Source organism: Pteronotus mesoamericanus, unplaced genomic scaffold, assembly GCF_021234165.1.
Source record: "Pteronotus mesoamericanus isolate MK-2021 breed Mesoamerican mustached bat unplaced genomic scaffold, CSHL_Meso_final scaffold_1186, whole genome shotgun sequence".
NCBI lineage: Eukaryota > Metazoa > Chordata > Mammalia > Chiroptera > Mormoopidae > Pteronotus > Pteronotus mesoamericanus.
In genome coordinates this window covers 2,954,050-2,973,126 of record NW_026555302.1, presented here as the reverse complement: position 1 = coordinate 2,973,126, position 19,077 = coordinate 2,954,050, and the positions used below count along the sequence as shown (strand labels likewise).

The window sequence follows — 19,077 nt, the reverse complement described above, 5'->3', positions numbered from 1 at the left end:
ACAGAAGAGATACAGTTAAAATTGTACAAGAGTACACGAAAGAATGATTGTATGTAATAGGAGTCACTATCAGAGGTGTCATGGAAGTGATCACATTTAAATATAGCCCTGAATAGAATGTTAACAGGTAGAAATGATAGAAAAAAGGAAGAAAACCATGTTCAATGAGAAAAGAGCTGGACTTAGAGATAACATTTTAAAATTCATCCTTCCTTCTTAACAGCTCTCTCCCCTTCAATAAGTCTTAAGATGACACATTGCACTGAATGGTATCTGCATTCAGCAGTTTATTTCTGCTGGGTGTTCAAAGGACAGTGCAATATAAATTCAGTATCTGGCATGGTTGGTTTTCTTGGCTTTGTGCATGTTAAACCTGGTATGTATTGATACAGTATAAAAAAAAAAGATGACACAGAACCTTGAGTTTGTTTCTCATTTTACAAATAGGACCTTTTTTTAATTCTGAAATATTTATTAATAAAGTGTCTATGTGTCTTGCATTTGTTTCAAAATAATATAAGAGTAGGGGAAGGGCATAGGTATAAGTGAAGAAATACTGACCCTCGGTTGATATTTATTGAGGTACATGGATTAGTATACTACTTAAAAAAAAGACTAGGGCAGTTGGACTATCAGATTTCTGACTCTTTTCAGGTCTCAGGATATAAGTAGATATTTTTCATAACATCTAAAAATAGGAGCCAGCTCAGAGCATATAGGGAATCATGTGCGATAATAGATATTTTTAAGACCATTGACACTGTAATTATGTATACAATTAATTAGGAAGATAAACCGAAAGTTCAGAAGACTGTTTAAGAAAGTACAGCAAAAAATATATAGCTAAGTGGAAAAGGACAGTGGTGTCTGTGGATCGGATTGAACGGAGTAGAATTTCCCAATCTTGGAAACCGAGGGGATAAGTGAAAGATTACTCTGATGTTTGCAGCCTGGTTGACTGGGGAGAAAGAACACTGTGACCGTAAGGGATAATGATAAGGCCCGGGGGACATGTTGAGTTTGAAGAACTGGTAAAACAGGGAGATGTCGATGACCAGCTAGCAGCTAGAATGTGGGACTAAAGATAAGAAGCAACGTAGTACTGTTGCTCTAAGTAGACATCAACAAGCTTACTAGAGTCACTAATATAAATGGCCAAAGAAGGAGGGAGCATTCAGAAGGGGAAATTAAAAAAACAAAAGTAGAGGATGGACACTCTTTCCATAGTAAGGCGCAAGAGAAGGAAAAGTAACCAGTTGATAAGTGGCAAAACTAGGACTCGAACCCAGGTTTTCTGACACCAGGTCTCAACCACATGATGAGAAGGACAACCTGTGGCAATTCTAAAGAATGTTCACTGTAAATATTAGGTTTTGAAAAAGGAAATGTTACTACTTTTTATTGCCTCCATGTCTGTAGATATTGATGAGTGTAAAGATGGGACCCATCAGTGCAGATATAACCAGATATGTGAGAATACAAGAGGCAGCTATCGCTGTGTATGTCCGAGAGGCTACCGGTCGCACGGAGTGGGAAGACCCTGTGTGGGTAAGTTCACAGGAACTCTTCCTGAGTAGTAAAGTCACTCATATAGTTGCTGAGCCTTACCAACCTGAGTAGGACCCCTCTCTATCCTCAAATACTTTCTCGTTACAATGAGAAGATTTGTAACTTGGTTTAAGTAATCCCTAACAAAATTTGAGTAACAGTTGACCCTTGAACAACATGGGTTTGAACTGCACAGGTACACTTATATGCCGATGGGTTTTTTTTTTTCAATAAATATACAGTCAGCCCTCTGTATCCCTGGGTTTTGCATCTGCGACTCAACCAGCTGTGAATTGAAAACAGTACTTTCAATATGCAGCTGGGAATTTGTAGTGTGGAGGGTATATGCATTGTTCTATGCCATGTTGTATAAAGGACATGAGCATCTATGGATTTTGGTATACACAAGGTCCTGAAACCAGTCTCCCTGCAGATACCAAGGGATGGCTGAGTTCTGGGGCAGTCAAAAGTTACACACAGATTTTTGACTGCAAGGGAGTTAGCAGCCTTAACCACTACATTGTTCAAGGGTCAATTGCACTTCTTGGAAACTTCATTTTGAGTTCAGTTTACACTAACTTCAAAGTGATCATAATAACCACTATGGAGTGCTTACTGTGTATGGCACATATCAAAATGTAGTTCTGATATTATTGCCATGACAACTTAATTGTGAAGATTATCTCATTGATTATCTCTCAATGCATATAAAATAAATGTTTGCATAGACATATTTATTTTGAGTATGAAGTATACTTGTTATAATATGAAGATTTGGGTATGGGGGATTAAAATGTGAACCCACAATTTAAGCAAATTGATATTTATTATTTTATTTACCATATATTTAGTGCTTATTTTATGCCATTCCCTACACTAAGGATATCTCATTTAATTCTCCCAATTGTTCATTTGTTTCCATATAATTGAATATAAAGTAGCATAATAAATAGATTAACATGAAATATCTGTGAGAGGTAAACATATGCCTTGTATTAAATTAATGCATTTATCATTAAGAAACTGATCTGTCAAATTTCTCTTCAGAATATTTAAGTGCAGCAAAAAATTGTGTGGGTTTTTAAATACTGTCCTCTGGTTTGCATGCTATGCTTTTAAGATTGGTTGCCTTGGTTGTCTACTTAATAATTATTTATAGCAAATTCTCCCATAGATATTTAGTTTTGTCTTTACACATTACCTTGCATAGTACTTTGCACATAGCAAAATTCAAAGTAATATCATTACTAAAATAAATACTCTCCATAACAGCCATGCATATTATTTCTGTGTTCTCTTTAGATATTGTAATATATAATTTAACATCTTGATCAGTCATAACAGTGGCCTAGCAGAATGAAATGCATTTCTCTGTTCACTGATGTGACTAGAAGTTGAATGCCCAGCGCTGGGCTGGGCAGCGAGTCCATGAGGAAGGCAGGGCCGTTGCCTTAAAGAGATTAAAGTGTTATTTTAAACTTTGGCCCACTAAAATAATTTTAAAGCAAAATGTACTACTTGTATTTTACATATTCATTTTTTTCTTTTTGTGCCACTCTGGTAATGAATTAAAGAATTTTAATCTCTGGTTTTTATACACTTATCCAATTGACAGGAAAGGTTGGGAGTAATACTCTGTTGACCTAGGAAAATAACATTTTTTAATTTTATGGACTTTATCAGTTTATATCTTAGTAATAAGTTATTCTATCTTCATTTCTGTCTTTTTAATTTTTTGTTAAAAACTATAATGGATTCGATTATTAATATTATTGATTCAAAGGATAGAAAAGAAAATTTAAAAAGTGTATAGGTGTGCCAGTATTCCTGCATCTAAAACTTATAAATGTATGTAAAATTAGAGGCACTAGTGCTCAAACTGAAATTAAATGCAAACTAGTAATGTGACTGCTCTTCCCTCCACCAACAGAATTAAGATCTGTATTAGGTTTGAACTCTAGTTTTCCTGGATTCAAGAGCATATTTTTCTATATGAGCCTTTATGTTTCTATTGTACATGTGAAACAATCTTCAGGGAGAGGCATAAGATCTTTCTGTATATTCATAACTGAATGATTAAAGCATCCTCAAAGGTTCCTAACAGTTGAGAAATTACTGTATCCCTTGCTTTGGAGGGTAGCATAATGTCTTCAGGTTGTTTCACAGACTGATTCTTTATTCCTGTTGTTTTGTGTGTGTGTGTGTATGTTTTTTTTTCTCTTTTTTATGTATCATGGCACACGAGCAGACATTAATGAGTGTGAACAAATGCCTAAGCCTTGTGCATATCAGTGCTTCAACACCCCCGGCAGCTTCAAGTGTGTCTGTCCCCCAGGACAACATTTATTAGGGGACGGGAAATCTTGCGCTGGATTGGAGAGGCTGCCCAGTTATGGCTCTCAGTACAGTAGTTATAACTCTGCTCGGTCCTCCCCCGTGAGAAACAACTATCAACCTCACCAGCATTACAGACAGTACTCCCATCTCTACAGCTCCTACTCAGAGTATAGAAACAGCAGAACATCTCTCTCCAGGACTAGAAGGACTATTAGGAAAACTTGCCCTGAAGGCTCTGAGGCAAGACATGACACATGTGTAGGTAAATGTCAGCCATATTGCATTTCCTTCCTGTGGGCTCACGTATGGGCCAGTGTAAGCATACATGCAGCACCTGTGGTAGCTTGGGTGCAGTGAACTACATGTGATCTCAAATCTGGGATGACTCTTAAGTTTCAAGACATTTCCTCGAGTACCTAAAACTAGTACAAATTTTATTCAAGTAAATGATGTATTTACATGTGTGCAGTCTAATAATTTACTGGGTTTTTTCTTATATTGACAATTCTTTGGTCACCCTGAAAATGTTACTAAATCTAATGCTATACAGAAATAAATTTCAGTGGCACCCAAAATATGGTTTTAAAAAAGAGAGTGTGCATACTGTCACATAATATAATAGCATAATTATGGCTATATCTGATTGATACCAAAGCAGTGGTTAAAAGTGAAATTTCCAGATATTCAGTTGACTCTTCTATATGACAACCCACATTATGTTGACTCTGTCCCCCACTCCCCACAGAATTTTTCAGTTCAGTTGTTGTGTGTATGTGTGTGTGTGCGCGCACACACACACACACATACACATATATATGTCACTGAAAAGATCAAATGAACCAAGACAAAATTAAATCGCTTCCATCACTCTAAAGTATGTGCTTTCAATATCTTTATCTAAACTCATAAGTCTGTATTTTAATTTGTTTACAAAAGGGAAGTGTAATTTCCAGCTCCGAAATTGAGACCTTGTTTTCTGTTCAGTTGCAAGTGTTACCATCTGTCATTCATTTAAATCCGTTTTCTGGGAGTGTTCCGTGTGCATGTCATTGAGCTCTGCACCAAGAGGAATTAGCCCCACTATTTGTTAGATGAAGTAAAGAAAGCAGAGAGAGAGGAGGGAGATGAGAAGGGAAGGAAGAAAGAAATTCTGTTTCAATTTAAGAGACCCCTATACCAACCTTATTTTCTTGCATTTTTCTTAAGTGTTCTGCACTTTGTTTATTCTCTCCTGAGAATAACTATGCTAATGTTAAACATTTCTTTTCAACATTTTAAAATTTCTTCTCCTGCTGACTTCAGTTTTTTCTTTTCTCTTTTTTACCTTCTCCAAGCCTGTTCCTGCGTCATCATCTTCTCAGACAAGCTTCCTTGGTCACACTGGTAGACCAGCTTCTCATATCACTTACGCACAGCTGGACCCTCAAACCTTCTGGGCATTTAACTATAACCTTTTTTTTTTAAGTCCATATTTTCCCAGGACTTTTCTGTCTACATGTCCTGATGAACCTGAAGTTGAACAGAACATGGAATCTTTTTCCTGTGGTTAGCTTCCTAGATCTGTGGACAATACTAGTTTCTCTTACTCCTTAAATTTCAGATATGAATGCGTTCATTAACAGCTCTCTACACTTCATCCTATACGATTAAACACTACTTAATTTTTAAACCTGTAGACTCCACTATCCTTACTAGTATATCAAATACCACTCCTAACCTGCCCCAAACCATGCTATTGCTGATTTTTCATGCTCAAAATTTTGACCTGCCTCTTTGTTAGTTAAAACTTGTTATTATTCTTGTATTGATAGAATTAGCATCTGACATTTTGTCTTGCAAGATTTCTTCCCAATTGTCCATCTCACTGAAGGGTTTCCATATCCTATGATCATCCCAACTCTTCACCTTCATTTTAGACAGGTTCTCTTCTCCTCTACTTTTGTTCTTCTGCTTTAAAAAGTTATTATTTATGCTGTGATAAACAAATTAAACTATACCCGCTCACACACACCATGCACCATCTGGCTGACTTCTCAATAATCTGAAAGCCCAACTCATTTTAAGAAAGTATTCCTACTCAGTAATCCGATTCTCTTTCTTGATCACTATCTGCACCCTGTAGTTTCATCATGGTAGAGTCTTAAAAATGTTTTCTGTGTCTTTGTGTTTATATTACATTAATATTATATTTACAGGAAGTAATCTTTCCCAGACCATCTACTCTCTGAGGCAGCCACTGTCTCAGAGTGAGGACCAATCTTGGAGAATCTAAAGTAAACTTCTATAACTAGTCAATTACTGGATATTTAAGTTTTATTTAGGGGCAGTTAATAGGCTTGAAAATTAGAAATATTTCTTAAATGTGGTGAGTATTTCATAGTGTTGGTGCTAATGAAGAAATTTACACCAAGATTGCAGACAGCTTTGGAATTACGTGATGAGCAACTTGCCTTAAACACCCAATGCCTTTCATTAACCATCTGGAATAGATAACATACAAAAGATTCAAATTAACACTGTGGAATCATGTTAGACTTGGGCTGACACTTAACTTTGTAAAGAATGGATTTTAAAGCTTCACAGGAGGAAGGAAGACCGCAGTACCTCTGACCACAGAATCCACTGCAGGATCCGTGCCCTGGGAGGTGTGAGGTTGCCTCCGGGGGGTTCAGCATCGCTTCCGCTTCTGCTGTTGTTTTAGGTTAAAGCAGATTATAAAGGGAAAAAGTAAAAATAACTCATACAAGGTCTGGAACGAATGCTTTGCTTAATTAAAATAGGGCAAGACCATTGACAAACATTTAATGAGTATCATTAACAGACTTGGAATCATTGCAATTATATTCTGAACATACGCAAAAAATGTACAAATTTTGCTCTGAGACCCCTCCCAGTTTCTATTCTGTCTTCCTTTTACCTCCACCTGACTCGACTCCTACTCCCATTTCATGTCACATTCTCCTCTTTATTCTTCCACCGCTTAGTGTGTGCTCAGCAACTGCCAGCACATTTTAATATTACTCAAAGCAAAGCACCATTGGGACAAGAAATCTGAGGACCTCCAAGTCACATCTCATCCTGAAAACAAATATCAATTAATTTTTAATTATCACCTCTTCTCACTCTCCTTTTTATTGCTATTTTCTTGGCTTTGTTTAATAACAGCAGATAGGTATATCTCTTTATAGTTTAGAAAATGCTTTCATGTGTGTTACTGTATATGAACGTTCCAAAAACCTATAAACTAGGGAGATTGTATTAATGACTCCTTTTGACAGAAAAATCAACTGAGATCTTAATAAATTAAGTGACCTGCCCAAGATAACACAGCAATTATATTTATTAGATAGGTGTTGCCATTAGTACTTTACAAGTAAATGAACTTTGATGAATATTCCTATAAAAAAATAAAAACACTTACACTTGATCATATCTGTGTGCAGGAAAGCTGTACATGTGTGTTGGGGGAGGGGCCAGGGAGACAAAGGGGGAAAGGCAGCTAAAGTTTAAGTAAAATAAAAACTAATATTCTTTTTTCCCAATAATCTCGATAGAAGCTTTATCTTTTAGGTAAAGTGTATTATTTTGTGAAGAGTTAGTTCTTTGGTGGTTCAGAATCTTCTAGAAATCTGTTTTGTCTGTCATCCCAGTCTGTCTTACTTAACTAATGCAGAAATTGGCCATTTGGGGGTTTCAGCTTATATATGCCTTATACACAGAAGAGATGTTCGTATTTTATAAAAAGCAGTGCAGTTTATATTGGACTCCATTAGAAACAGACCCTAATATAAAACAGCTCTGAGCATCGTTAAACACGTGAATCACAGAGAAGTGTTTTATTGTATATCAGCAATTGGGTCTGTCACAGTTGCTGCCTTTGCTTTGTTTTGCATGGTTCTCCACTCTGCTTTCTTTCTACACAGATATTAATGAGTGTGAGAATAGAGACACCTGCCAACATGAGTGTAAAAATACCTTTGGAAGCTATCGCTGTGTCTGCCCACCTGGCTATCAGCTCATGCTCAATGGAAAGACATGTCAAGGTGAGATAATGTTGGGATGTTTATTGCTGCAACTGACTGAAAACCGCCATCGGAGAGAGTGAGAACGTAAATGCTTTCTTTTTTGAATAATCATTCTCTTTGTTGCTTCCTGTTCGCTCTCCTTGCTGCTGTTCTGACTTACTGTTAAGCATTGCTTTTGCATTAGGAGAAGGAATGAGAAGGCACTTAAGTGAAGGAAATAACTGAGAAACATTTTTGGTATTACCTCACTAGAAGGACCAAGAATCCCCAGCCCAGTTTATCTTCTATATTTTTAAAATGTAATGGGGACAGACCTCTTCAAACACTTTCCACAGTTCTGCTAAGGTAGAAGGGGAAGTGGGAAGAGCGCTCAGTAGATTTACTTCAGGTACTAGGCATTATTTTTTATTTTGGTTTGGAGATCAATGGGTAAATTGATTAAATAATCCATTCCTGTTTCAAGTCTAAAGATGATGCAGAAAATTATGTTCTCACACTGCAAGATACAAAAGTTTCAAACAAATAAGTAACACGTAGTTTCTCTCCTTTGAGATCTTAAATTCTAGTGGAGACAGACAGGCAAATAAGAACATAGCCAATACAAGGTTAAAGATGCACCATGTACACTGATGGGAGGGAAAAAATATCAATCTCAACAGCACCCTTTTTACACAGAATTTTGAAAGGGGCATTGTACTTTGATAAGGTGTATTATATTCCAATGGATACTCAAATTAAAAAGAAATAAGACTTGTATAAATCTTGGAAATCTTCTAAGAAACCTGAAGTTTGTGAACAGAATCTGAATTTTATCAATTCAGAATTAATTAGCCTCCAAATTTTATTAATTTCTGTCATGTGCAAACTGTATCCTTTCTAAAGTACAGCAAATAAAATCTCCAAAAGAGTACTCTATTGTAGCAATTGGATTTGGATTGAATTTTCCCCCTCAGTAAGATTCGCAAAAGACTTGCTAGGACGTAGCTCGTGGAAAATGTGTCCGAGGGCAGGGTGGACGATGAGTTTACCGGTGTTACCGTGATTGTCCCCACCCTGACCCCATCCGTTCACCCTCCCTCCCTCCCTGAGAGCACCCGCTGGACTACGTGGGCTAGAGGCAGAAAATGAACACAACCTTTGTCCCCAGCTTTTCGTCTCCAGACATGTATTAAGAACTTCCCCTATTCTGAACATTTTACTGAGATTTGAAAAGCTAGTGATTCCACTGCTGGGATTATACTCTTAAGAATCCCGAAACACCAGTTCAAAAGAACCTATAAATCCCAATGCTCATAGCAGCACAATTTACAACAGCCAAGTGCTGGAAACAGCCTAAGTGCCCGCCAATAAAAGTGGGTCAAAAAATGGTGGTACGTTTACACAATGGAATACTATGCAGCAGAAAGAAAGAAGGAACTCCTACCCTTCGCAACAGCATGGATGGAACTGAGGTATTATGCTAAGTGAAATAAGCCAGGCGGTGAAAGACAAACACCATATGATCTCACCTCTAAGTGCAACCTAATCAACAAAACAAACAAGCAAGCCAAACAGAGCCAGAGACATGGAAATAAAGAACAAACTGACAGTGATCAGAGGGGAGGGGGAGGGGGGTAACAGGAGAAAGAAGGGGAAGGGTCAAGTCCAGGAACATGTGTAAGGACCATGGACAAGGACAGCCAGAGGAGGAGGTTGGAAGTAGGGCAGGGGTAGGCGGGACAGGAGAGAGGAGTAGAGGGAAAATGAGGACAACTGTAATTGCACAACAATAAAAATTTTTTTAAAAATGGAGTAACATTTTTACCTTATAGTCTTGTGTTTTTCCAGAACATCTATTATCCCAGTTTAATCAGCAGTACAGCTTAGTCAAGGGCAATAATTTATACCCATTCTGCAGATACTAAAACTGACTCTCAGAAGGGTTATGGGAGGCTCAGTATCCTAGAAGAGTCCAGAGCAAGGGCAGGACTTGATGGCAGATCTCAGAATGCCTTGGTCTCCCCTAAGATACGGTGAACACCAGGGCTATCGTACTGAGGCATCGGGCCGATGTGAGAGCACTGACATTGTCCCTGTTTTCTAACTCCTCCCAGCTTTTCAACCCAAGAGTCCTTCTGAAGAGGTGGCAATGCCCAACAAGAACACTGTGCTCTGTAGAGGTGCACCAGGTACCAAGGAATGAAGCAGGGTAGACACTGAAACATTTTGAATAACCAACTGGTCTGCAAAACCCCTTAGCCAGATTTTTAAGGGTTATAATATAGAATATTCTTGTTTTCGTCAGTTTTTTTTTTAAAAACTACCCTTGTCGCTCATTCAGCGCACAACATTTTTCAACTTTCAATTGTGCTTCAGAGAGTGGAAAATAACATGAAGAAATCAGAAACAGCTGTCATTTGAAATGTTTGCAATTTAAATTGGTTGCATATATTTGTGGTTTTAAAAAAAGACATGAGAGAAAACAATTAGGCCCTTTAAAGAAGTTGTTACTCAAAAGACTAACTTGGAGTCTTTTTATAGCTTTAGAAAGTGTTTGAGGCATTTAAGAGGAACAAAAGACTACTTTTCATTCACATGTGCATTATGAAACTTTTATACATTAGTGGTAGAAATGTCAGTAATAAAAGGGAAATTAGAGTCAATTTTACATTGAACAAGGACAGGGACTTTAGGCAGAAGTAGAAGTCACCAGGCTACAAAATGAAAAACAAGAAACACACCCAGTCATGATTTGCCCAAGAGGAGAAGAGAAACTAAAAAACATTTATGCTAATTTTAAGCACCGCTAATCTAATTTTAAAAATTCAAAAACGCTATATTGGCATTGCATTTGAAATGAACGTTTAAGCTATCCAGGTTTTCAAAAAGTCATCCATAACATCAAGAATCGGAATTTGCTCTATACTTTCTATAAGATAAATGTTTCAAGTATGTTTATCCTAAATTATTTTTAATGTATCCAGAAGCACTTGGATAAATGCATTCATATGTTCTAAAGCTATTTATGTAAAAGCTCTTCAGCTCATTTTGGTATTTTCTTCTTGTAGCAATGATGTTTATGTTATAAAATGACTATAATTTCTATCCTAATTATTTTCTTATACTGGTACATAAAAACCAGACTTTACCACATTGTCAGTTAACAGAAGGCCACACGATTTCTGCATCTTTTCTGGCTTCTTTTTTTAAGACCAGTGAGTAGAAAGATGAGCAGAGAGAGTAGAGGGAATGTCTGTAGGGTGGTGCCTAATCCTGAGGAAAGAAAAATAGGTGGACAACAAAGGAGGGTCACCTACCCAGAAGCTCAAATACTTAAGAAAGCTTTTCTTTGGGAAGTATACACCATTGGGAAGCTAAAGACAAACGCTTTGTATATTAGATTCTGGTGTTTCTTTATGGATTCCCACTTAGCTAATGAAAATATGTGATATTCTTCTTGTGCATACAGACACACATGACCGGACCTGTCTTCCTGGCACTGTTTTCATGGGCCTGTGAGCCCAGTGGCCTCCATGTTTCTGCCTGAATTCACTGTGGAAATTACAGCTAAAATGAAATTCAGAGGATGGGTGTGAAGGAAATGTGTTTCTAGGAGAGAAAAGGAGATAAGGCTAATTGAAGTTCTTTCACATTCCCCTAGAGGGCTTTGCGCTTCATTGTGAGGCCATCTCATTTTGTTAAGGAGATGGAGCACTCCCGGCAGATAAAATTGTAATTAGAAATTGGTTCACAGAGACCATAGCCAAGACTTAACTGAAATAAAAACGTATTTCACAGTGTGTTCCATTCCTGTGGGGAAATTAGTCCTAATATAAAACTAGTAATAGGAAGACCGTTGTCAGCACATGTAAGTAACTAAAAAGTCAAGTAAGTGATATACTGCATATCCTATTAAGTTGAGAGTAAATAATTGCATTTTCTGTCATTTCCTCAGAAAACAGCATATATCTGGAACCAATCTAAAATGCTAATTTGGAAACAGAAATATGAGTAGTAAATAATTCAGAAATTAAATTTAACATTTACTGTCCGTAATCAATATACAGTAGCCCCCTGCCCCCAATCTGCGGTTTCACATGCTCCAGTGTCAGTTCCCCAGGTTGGCCATGGTCCGAAAACATGGAATGGAAAATTCCAGAAATAAGCAATTCGTAAGTTTTAAATTGAGCACCATTTTGAAAAGCCTGATGAAATCTCAAGCCACCCCGTTCCCTGCTGCTCAGGATGTGAATCACCCCTTTGCCCAGCGTATCCGCGCTGTCTGCTACTCACCCATTAATCACTGAGTAGCTGTCTCAGTTATGAGAGAGAGAGAGAGACCACATGCACATAACTTTTATTATAGTATATTTTTTATAAATGTTCTATTTCATTATTAGTTATTGTTTTTAGTCTCTTATCATGCCTAATTTATAAATTAAACTTCATCGTAGGTATGTACATATAGGGAAAAAAAGAAGTATATGTAGGGTTGGTACTACCTGAGGTTTCAGACATCCACTGGGGGTGTTGGAATGTATCCCCCAGTGGGAAGGCTGAATGACTACTGTCTCTTGGAAATCCTTCGCTCCTGTCTCTTTTTTCATAGCACTACTTCAAGTCATTTAAGAGTCCACAGAAGAACTTCACAACTTCAACCCGCGTCCAATATAAACACCCTTGTGCAGATATCAAGTCACTTAACTACTATGAAATGACTTAATAATTACACATGCCCATTGATCTTGGCACCAATTCCATGACATAAGTGCATTTCACCTTTAGGGCCTACCTCTTCAGAGAACTGGTTTTGGTCCAATCAATTATATGTGTTCACTGCTATACATCAGGACCTATGTTTATTCAAATACTAAACAAGTAGGATTGTTGCAAGTATCCATGTGCAGCCAAGTGACTTAGGCTTTCTCTAAAGTAAGTAGTCTTCAAGTTTGTTGCTTGTCTCTTCCAAAAAGAAATTTGAAAACCCCCTACACTTAACTCATACTTTTTAAAAATGACATTTAAAGTTTATTACCGTGTCTAAGTAGTTGCAAGGGATGTGAGTCCTGGCATTGTTGTTCAATGTGCAATGCTTTAAATATCTTTTTATCAAAACACTTGTGCTGCAGACTTAAGTCGCTCAGTTAATGGAGGGTGACCACTATATAATTTAAAAGTTTGGACTTCTTAAACCAACCAGAAATTGACTCTCAGAAAAAGTCTAAGATCATGTTTCTGTATAAGCAAAAGTGTTAGTCAGGGCTTCCCTGACAACCAGCTCACTTTTGAAATCTGATTTAGAAACTAGAGCTAAAACCATCAGTTTGAAGCCACAATGAAATAAGGCCTGTCACCATTAGTATGTTCTCGCCCTGTGTATGTGACTTGAAGCGTTTTACACCTACCTGTCATAAAGAGACTGGGGGTTGGTGGAAATCTTTCTTTTATAAAGTGGAAGGTTGTGAGAGGAGAGAGGGGAATGGAGAGCTCCAGGCCACAGGAGGTTCTCAGGTGGACTGGTTTTAGCAAGAACTTAAGAAAAATGAGGATCTGGATAGAAATTGACTCCGTGAAATATTTGCCTGCTTTCGTGCTGCTGGGAAGCTTTCAGGCACCACCAGGGGAACGCAAATGCCACAGTCTGAAGTGACTCCTCTAAAATATGGTTCTTAATTCTGGGATCTCAAAATCCCTTAAAGGTTTTGTTGAGCTCTATAAACCCTCATTTCCAAATATCTACTCCTCTCCTCTCCTCTCCTCTCCTCTCCTCTCCTCTCCTCTCCTCTCCTCTCTTCTCTTCTCTTCTCTTCTCTTCTCTCTTGCCCACCCCGCTCTCTCTTGCACCTACACACACACACATACATACATACATACACTCACACACACACACACACACACACACACTCACACTTGCATTCACAGATCCCCTGATGCTCAAACATGGACCCCAAGTTAAGAATCAAGGCTTCAAAACACTCATTTTCAGAAAACTCACAAAGAGTATCCTTGAGCTCTGACTTTATATCTTAATTTTAGTGATTTTAGTGTGTTTTCATTTAACAACTTTGTATGGAAAATGACAAAGTAAAGAGCTTTTCATTTGCACGTTTCTCCATTATCCTAAGAAAGCTGTTACCCAAGGGAGAGCGTCTTGTTGCCATAACAATAGAGGGTGGATTCTGCCCAGTTCAGATTTGATCTAACTTGGTTCATAGCTCTTGGGTCATTTCATTTGATTCTGTTTTTTCTGTATTCTATTTCTCTCCACAAGATCTGATTGACCTGTGCAATCGCCTCTGAATTTATTAGTTGACTCCTTTATTTTCCACTACCTACCTCCTATCAACAATTTCAACTTATGAAACAAAATACTGGGCCCTGGTCGGGCGGCTTAGTTGGTTGGAGCATCGTGCCATACACCAAAAAGTAGGTTCAATTCCCAGTCTGGGCACATACATAGGTTGCAGGTACGATCCTTGGTCGGGACACATACAGAAGGCAACCAATCGATATTTCTCTCTCACATTGATGTTTCGCTCCCTCTCTCTTTCTCCTTTCCTCCCTCTATAAAAACTGTAAACATATCCTCAAGTAATAATTGAAAAAATACTGGGGAAGGATCACTCAAGGTTCACAAATGTCCTTTAAATTTTAGCTTGTTTTAGTGAATTTAAAGTATTACTTTATAAAACTGAAATGCACTCTATGTTCAAAATATAAAAATCACCAGGAGATCTTAATCTTCCTCTCTACTTTTATAGGGTTTATTTTTCTATATCCTCTCACATATGTTAGAAAAACAAAACAAATCAAAAACTTATCCTCAGGGCAATCTGGGAAATAGCACACCAGGTATCAGGATCCCCACTTTGTGACTGGGGAAGCTTAGGTACATCTACTAGGTTCGTTCATGGGGAGGAGGAGACTAACCCTACACACGCGAGTCAGATGTCCACACCGCATGCTCTGATGGCCTGCTCTGGCCTGCGCGGCTGACTCCGCATGTTCCTTGTGCTGTTGCTAGATGTCGATGAGTGTCTGGAGCAGAAGGTGCGCTGTGGGCCGAATCGCATGTGCTTCAACATGAGAGGAAGCTACCAGTGCATCGATACGCCTTGTCCACCCAACTTCCGACGGGATCCTGTCTCAGGGTATGTCTTGCCTTCTCTTCCCAGACATGTTTTTGAAAGTCCTTCTTCCTCTCTCTCCTTGACCAACAAACCCTGTCTGTAGTCATGTTTAACTCACAGGAAATCATAACCCAAGGGGATATGGGGTAACACTGTGTTCCTTCTTCAATGAATGGGCAAGAAATGAACTCATCCTGCAGGTCCCACTGCAGCCTAAACTATCGCTTCGGGTGGCCAGGGTTTCCCGGAGCCACCTCCGCAGCGTGTAACCAGCCATGCAATATCTAGAGTTCTGCTTCAGCAGTGAGCATTTTGTGGGGTGTGTGTTTGCCTTTCTGTGAAATTTTCTAGTTTTCATTTGTGTGGCCTCAGAGGCTTACCGTCTCTGAGCGCTTAGAGCATTCCAAGAAGTACCTTGGCTGTCACTGCGGTGACTCACGGTGACTTTGTGAGAGAACAGGGATGAGCAAGCGTGAGTCAGTCGTCTGCCCGTTCGTGCATTTCCTGCTGTCTGAAACACTGTTCTTTCTGAGTTCTGAATAAACTGCTCGCCTGCTCTCCCCTCCCCTTACAGAAATGTCCTACTCTGTTCAGGTTCCAAGTTCATGGGGTGCTTGGAAACAGAGGTAATGGTCCTCGGGAATAGGACCTGCTATTAAGAAGGCAGCTCGGGAACCAAGTGCTGGTTTGAGCTCACACTCTGTTTTTCCTGTCAGACATGACTACCAACTTCCTGTAACAGGGTCAAGTGCGAACTGCCCAGCATCCACCAAAAAGCTATTCATGACCAGCCTGAGGGGAATGAGAAGGGGGGGGAGAAAATTAAAAATATAGATTTATGAAACTCCTACAAACATCATGGGTGAAGAATCTCTATATCTTCTTTTGTACACTTTTTTTAAAGCTTACTCTTTATTACCAGTGATGGCTGGCAGACAATTGAAAAGTCATGATGATTCAAAAACAGCTAAAGTGGGCTCCTGACAAGTGTTTTTAACCTAAAATAATGTGGAAGACAAATACAAAAGTAAAGGGGTCCCCCCCCCCAGGAATCCTAATTAACCTTTTCTTATTTTCAAAAAATAAACAAAATATCAATACTATGAATGTCTCTCCCAGCTTTCAAACAATGTTAGATGTTAAAATTTTTAAAAAGCCTGTGTTCCTCTCTTTAAGAAGCACTTGTTTCCGGTGTAAGTGCAGAGGCTTCCCTATCCAAAGCTCACTTTTTAAAGATACTCTTGTGGTACTTGCACTAACTTCCATGGTTTAAAGCTTCTGACTTTACTGGAGCTGGGAGAGAGCTCTTTGACTCCCCACCAGCATGCTCTCACGGCCATCTGGCATCTGGTTTGCGTTAGTGACAGAGGACATGGGGTGAGCCTTATTGCTCTTGCAGGCAGACTGTCGCCTGCCTTTAATGCCTGAAAGTTGTCGTGGATCATGATCACCTGCTTCATGTCTTCTCCTGTTTCCAAGCCAGAGCACTCTATGCACTTCATGTGTTTGTTCTCCTCAGGTTCTGCCTCAAGAACTGTCCACCCAATGATTTGGAATGTGCCTCGAGCCCATATGCCTTGGAATACAAACTTGTCTCCCTCCCCTTTGGAATAGCTGCCAATCAAGATTTAATCCGGCTGGTTGCATACACGCAGGATGGAGTGATGCATCCCAGGACAACATTTCTCATGGTAGATGAGGAACAGACTGTTCCTTTTGCCTTAAGGGAAGAAAACCTGAAAGGAGTGGTATACACAACACGACCACTACGAGAACCAGAGACCTACCGCATGAGGGTTCGAGCCTTATCCTACAGTGCCAACGGGACCATTGAATACCAGACCACGTTCATAGTTTATATAGCTGTGTCTGCCTATCCATACTAAGAAGCTCTCCAAAGCCTAACCCACATGTTTAAACTGCATTATTCATGGGAATCAAGTTCGCTTCCAGATTACCATCTCCTGAACAGTTGCGATCTTGGCAACTTGAAAATGGTCTCGTTTGCACATCTCCCTTGGGACTGCTGAGGTGTTCTCATGATGCCGCCGTGGTCATATCTTTTGGTAAGGTCTAGAAGAGTCCCTCATTATTTTCTTTATTTATTACACTGGAGCAGTTACTTTTCAAAGGTTATTCTGAACACCCAACAGGACACATCAGTGATTTTCCTTAAAAAATAAAGTAAGTACAATAACTACAATAATAATTCAAAACCAAGTAGATCTTTGAGCATTTGGCCATTTTTAAAGTAATAAAACTGGCTGCTGTGTTTTTTGATCAAAGCTTAAGTAACTTATGAAGATGCTTTTTTTAAAATAGTGATACTTTATTATAGGACATATACACCTCTCTTCACTTTAACGAAAAAAAGAAATGCCACTCATTTTAGAAATATAGTACAGCTTCTAGAAGGTTATGTTGATCCCAAATGGTGCTCACCTTGATCAAACACCCAAAATAAGGATATTACTTTCAGTGATTTTGTAAAATTGGGTGAACCACTTATAATAATAGAAAAATGTTACTTTGTTCTCAGATAATTGTTGATGACGGAGATCTTTCTTCTAATGTTTTCATATATCCTGCCATTCAGTTAGCTCCTTAGCTTCCACATTCCAGAACTTTTACTTTCCTATCAATTGGAAACAATTTTTTAAAATATCAATGGCACAGTTTTCTTTGTTTTTCTTGAAAAATCTCATATGTTAAATTAGCATAAATGTTAAACGTCAATACACTGTACATGGTGGTAACAGACTCTGGAAGCAATTGCCAAGATGTATTGTATTTTTATGAAGTGTATATATATTACTTTAGTGTGTATTTTCTATGTAATATCTTGATGGACTCTTTTATAAAATTATTTTATAAAAAAATACAATGTTACAGGAAAACCAGCTTAAATAAAATTTTCACATCCTTTTTCGTAATGTTTTGAAAACTAAAATTTGTTTTCTACAGCTACAATAGGAATTAAAGCATGTAGCACACCCACATACATATGTGTGTATGTCATACATATCATGACTTAATCATCACAACAGCTCTTGAGATAGACAGTACTGTATTATTATTCACATTTTACAGGTCAAAGATCCTGGGATTCAGGTAACTCATGTAACTTCCTTAAGACAGCACAGATAATTAGGGAAAGAAATGTCATACCTTCTACCTCTGAGCACTCCTCCACATCAAATGGTATCTCCATTGACTATCAGTTTTCTCACTTACCTAAATAGGTTCCGTGTATCATATCGAAAATAAATTCATCTCCTACCTATGATGGTCAATAAACTAGTGAGGGCCTAATCATGGCCTCTGATTGAAGGATTTTTACCTAGAATCCCATTATTCAAAGAAACCCAGAAAAATCATCTAGTCTACAGCGTTCTAGTCAAGAAATGTGATTGTCTAAATCAGTGTTTGCCAAAGAATATTCTGGAGAATGAGCTCAGTTAAGATACTTTGAGTCAATGGGGTTCCATGGTCAAACAAGTTTGGGAACCACTATCTGATGTCATCTTATTAAATATTTACTATAAACACTGACATTAAAGGATCTTAGCAGTTCAGTAGTAAATAGATTTAATTTGTTCCAGTCAAAATTTTCTAAAATATTTCATCACAAATCTTTTTTCCCCCATATATCATAACATCTCACTGAACACTTGGAGAAATGTTGGCTTAACACAATCAAGACATCTGTGTGACTCCTCAGCCCTTGAAAGAACACGTTACAGCCTATTTTAGTAAACAATTCCAGCACATGACCCTGATTACTGAACTTTCTAAAATTAAATCACATTAATTTTTCTCATTTCCTCGGTCCAATGTTCTGCAAGCATAGAGTGGCCAGCCATGAGCTACTGCACAGTCATTGGTAGGAACAGACTTTGGTTAATATACTATTTGATTTGGAAATTCCAACGTGGAGCCAGAAGATTCAGCCAGAATTTTGGCTTTAACCAAGTACCTTTGATAAAAATTTTCTTGAAATGCCTCATAATCGCCCTAGTGGTTGAGCAGAGATAGGCAGTGCTTTCAATGATGAAGTC

General features: G+C 38.3%; 1 protein-coding gene and 1 non-coding gene across 2 annotated transcripts in view; both read left to right on the top strand.

The window, feature by feature from the left end:
• The window catches only part of HMCN1 (hemicentin 1), a 392,649-nt gene extending 375,744 nt beyond the window's left edge, over positions 1 to 16,905 (top strand). The window contains exons 103-107 of the mRNA XM_054587651.1: positions 1,420 to 1,548; positions 3,797 to 4,147; positions 7,809 to 7,928; positions 14,914 to 15,040; positions 16,539 to 16,905. Of these exons, the coding sequence (XP_054443626.1) occupies positions 1,420 to 1,548; positions 3,797 to 4,147; positions 7,809 to 7,928; positions 14,914 to 15,040; positions 16,539 to 16,905 (1,094 nt within the window). The remainder of the gene's footprint in view (positions 1 to 1,419; positions 1,549 to 3,796; positions 4,148 to 7,808; positions 7,929 to 14,913; positions 15,041 to 16,538) is intronic.
• LOC129082116 (small nucleolar RNA SNORA8) lies at positions 259 to 394 on the top strand. The gene has a single exon (XR_008530378.1). It is a non-coding gene; the product is annotated as a small nucleolar RNA SNORA8 (small nucleolar RNA).
• Positions 16,906 to 19,077: the final 2,172 nt, after the last annotated feature.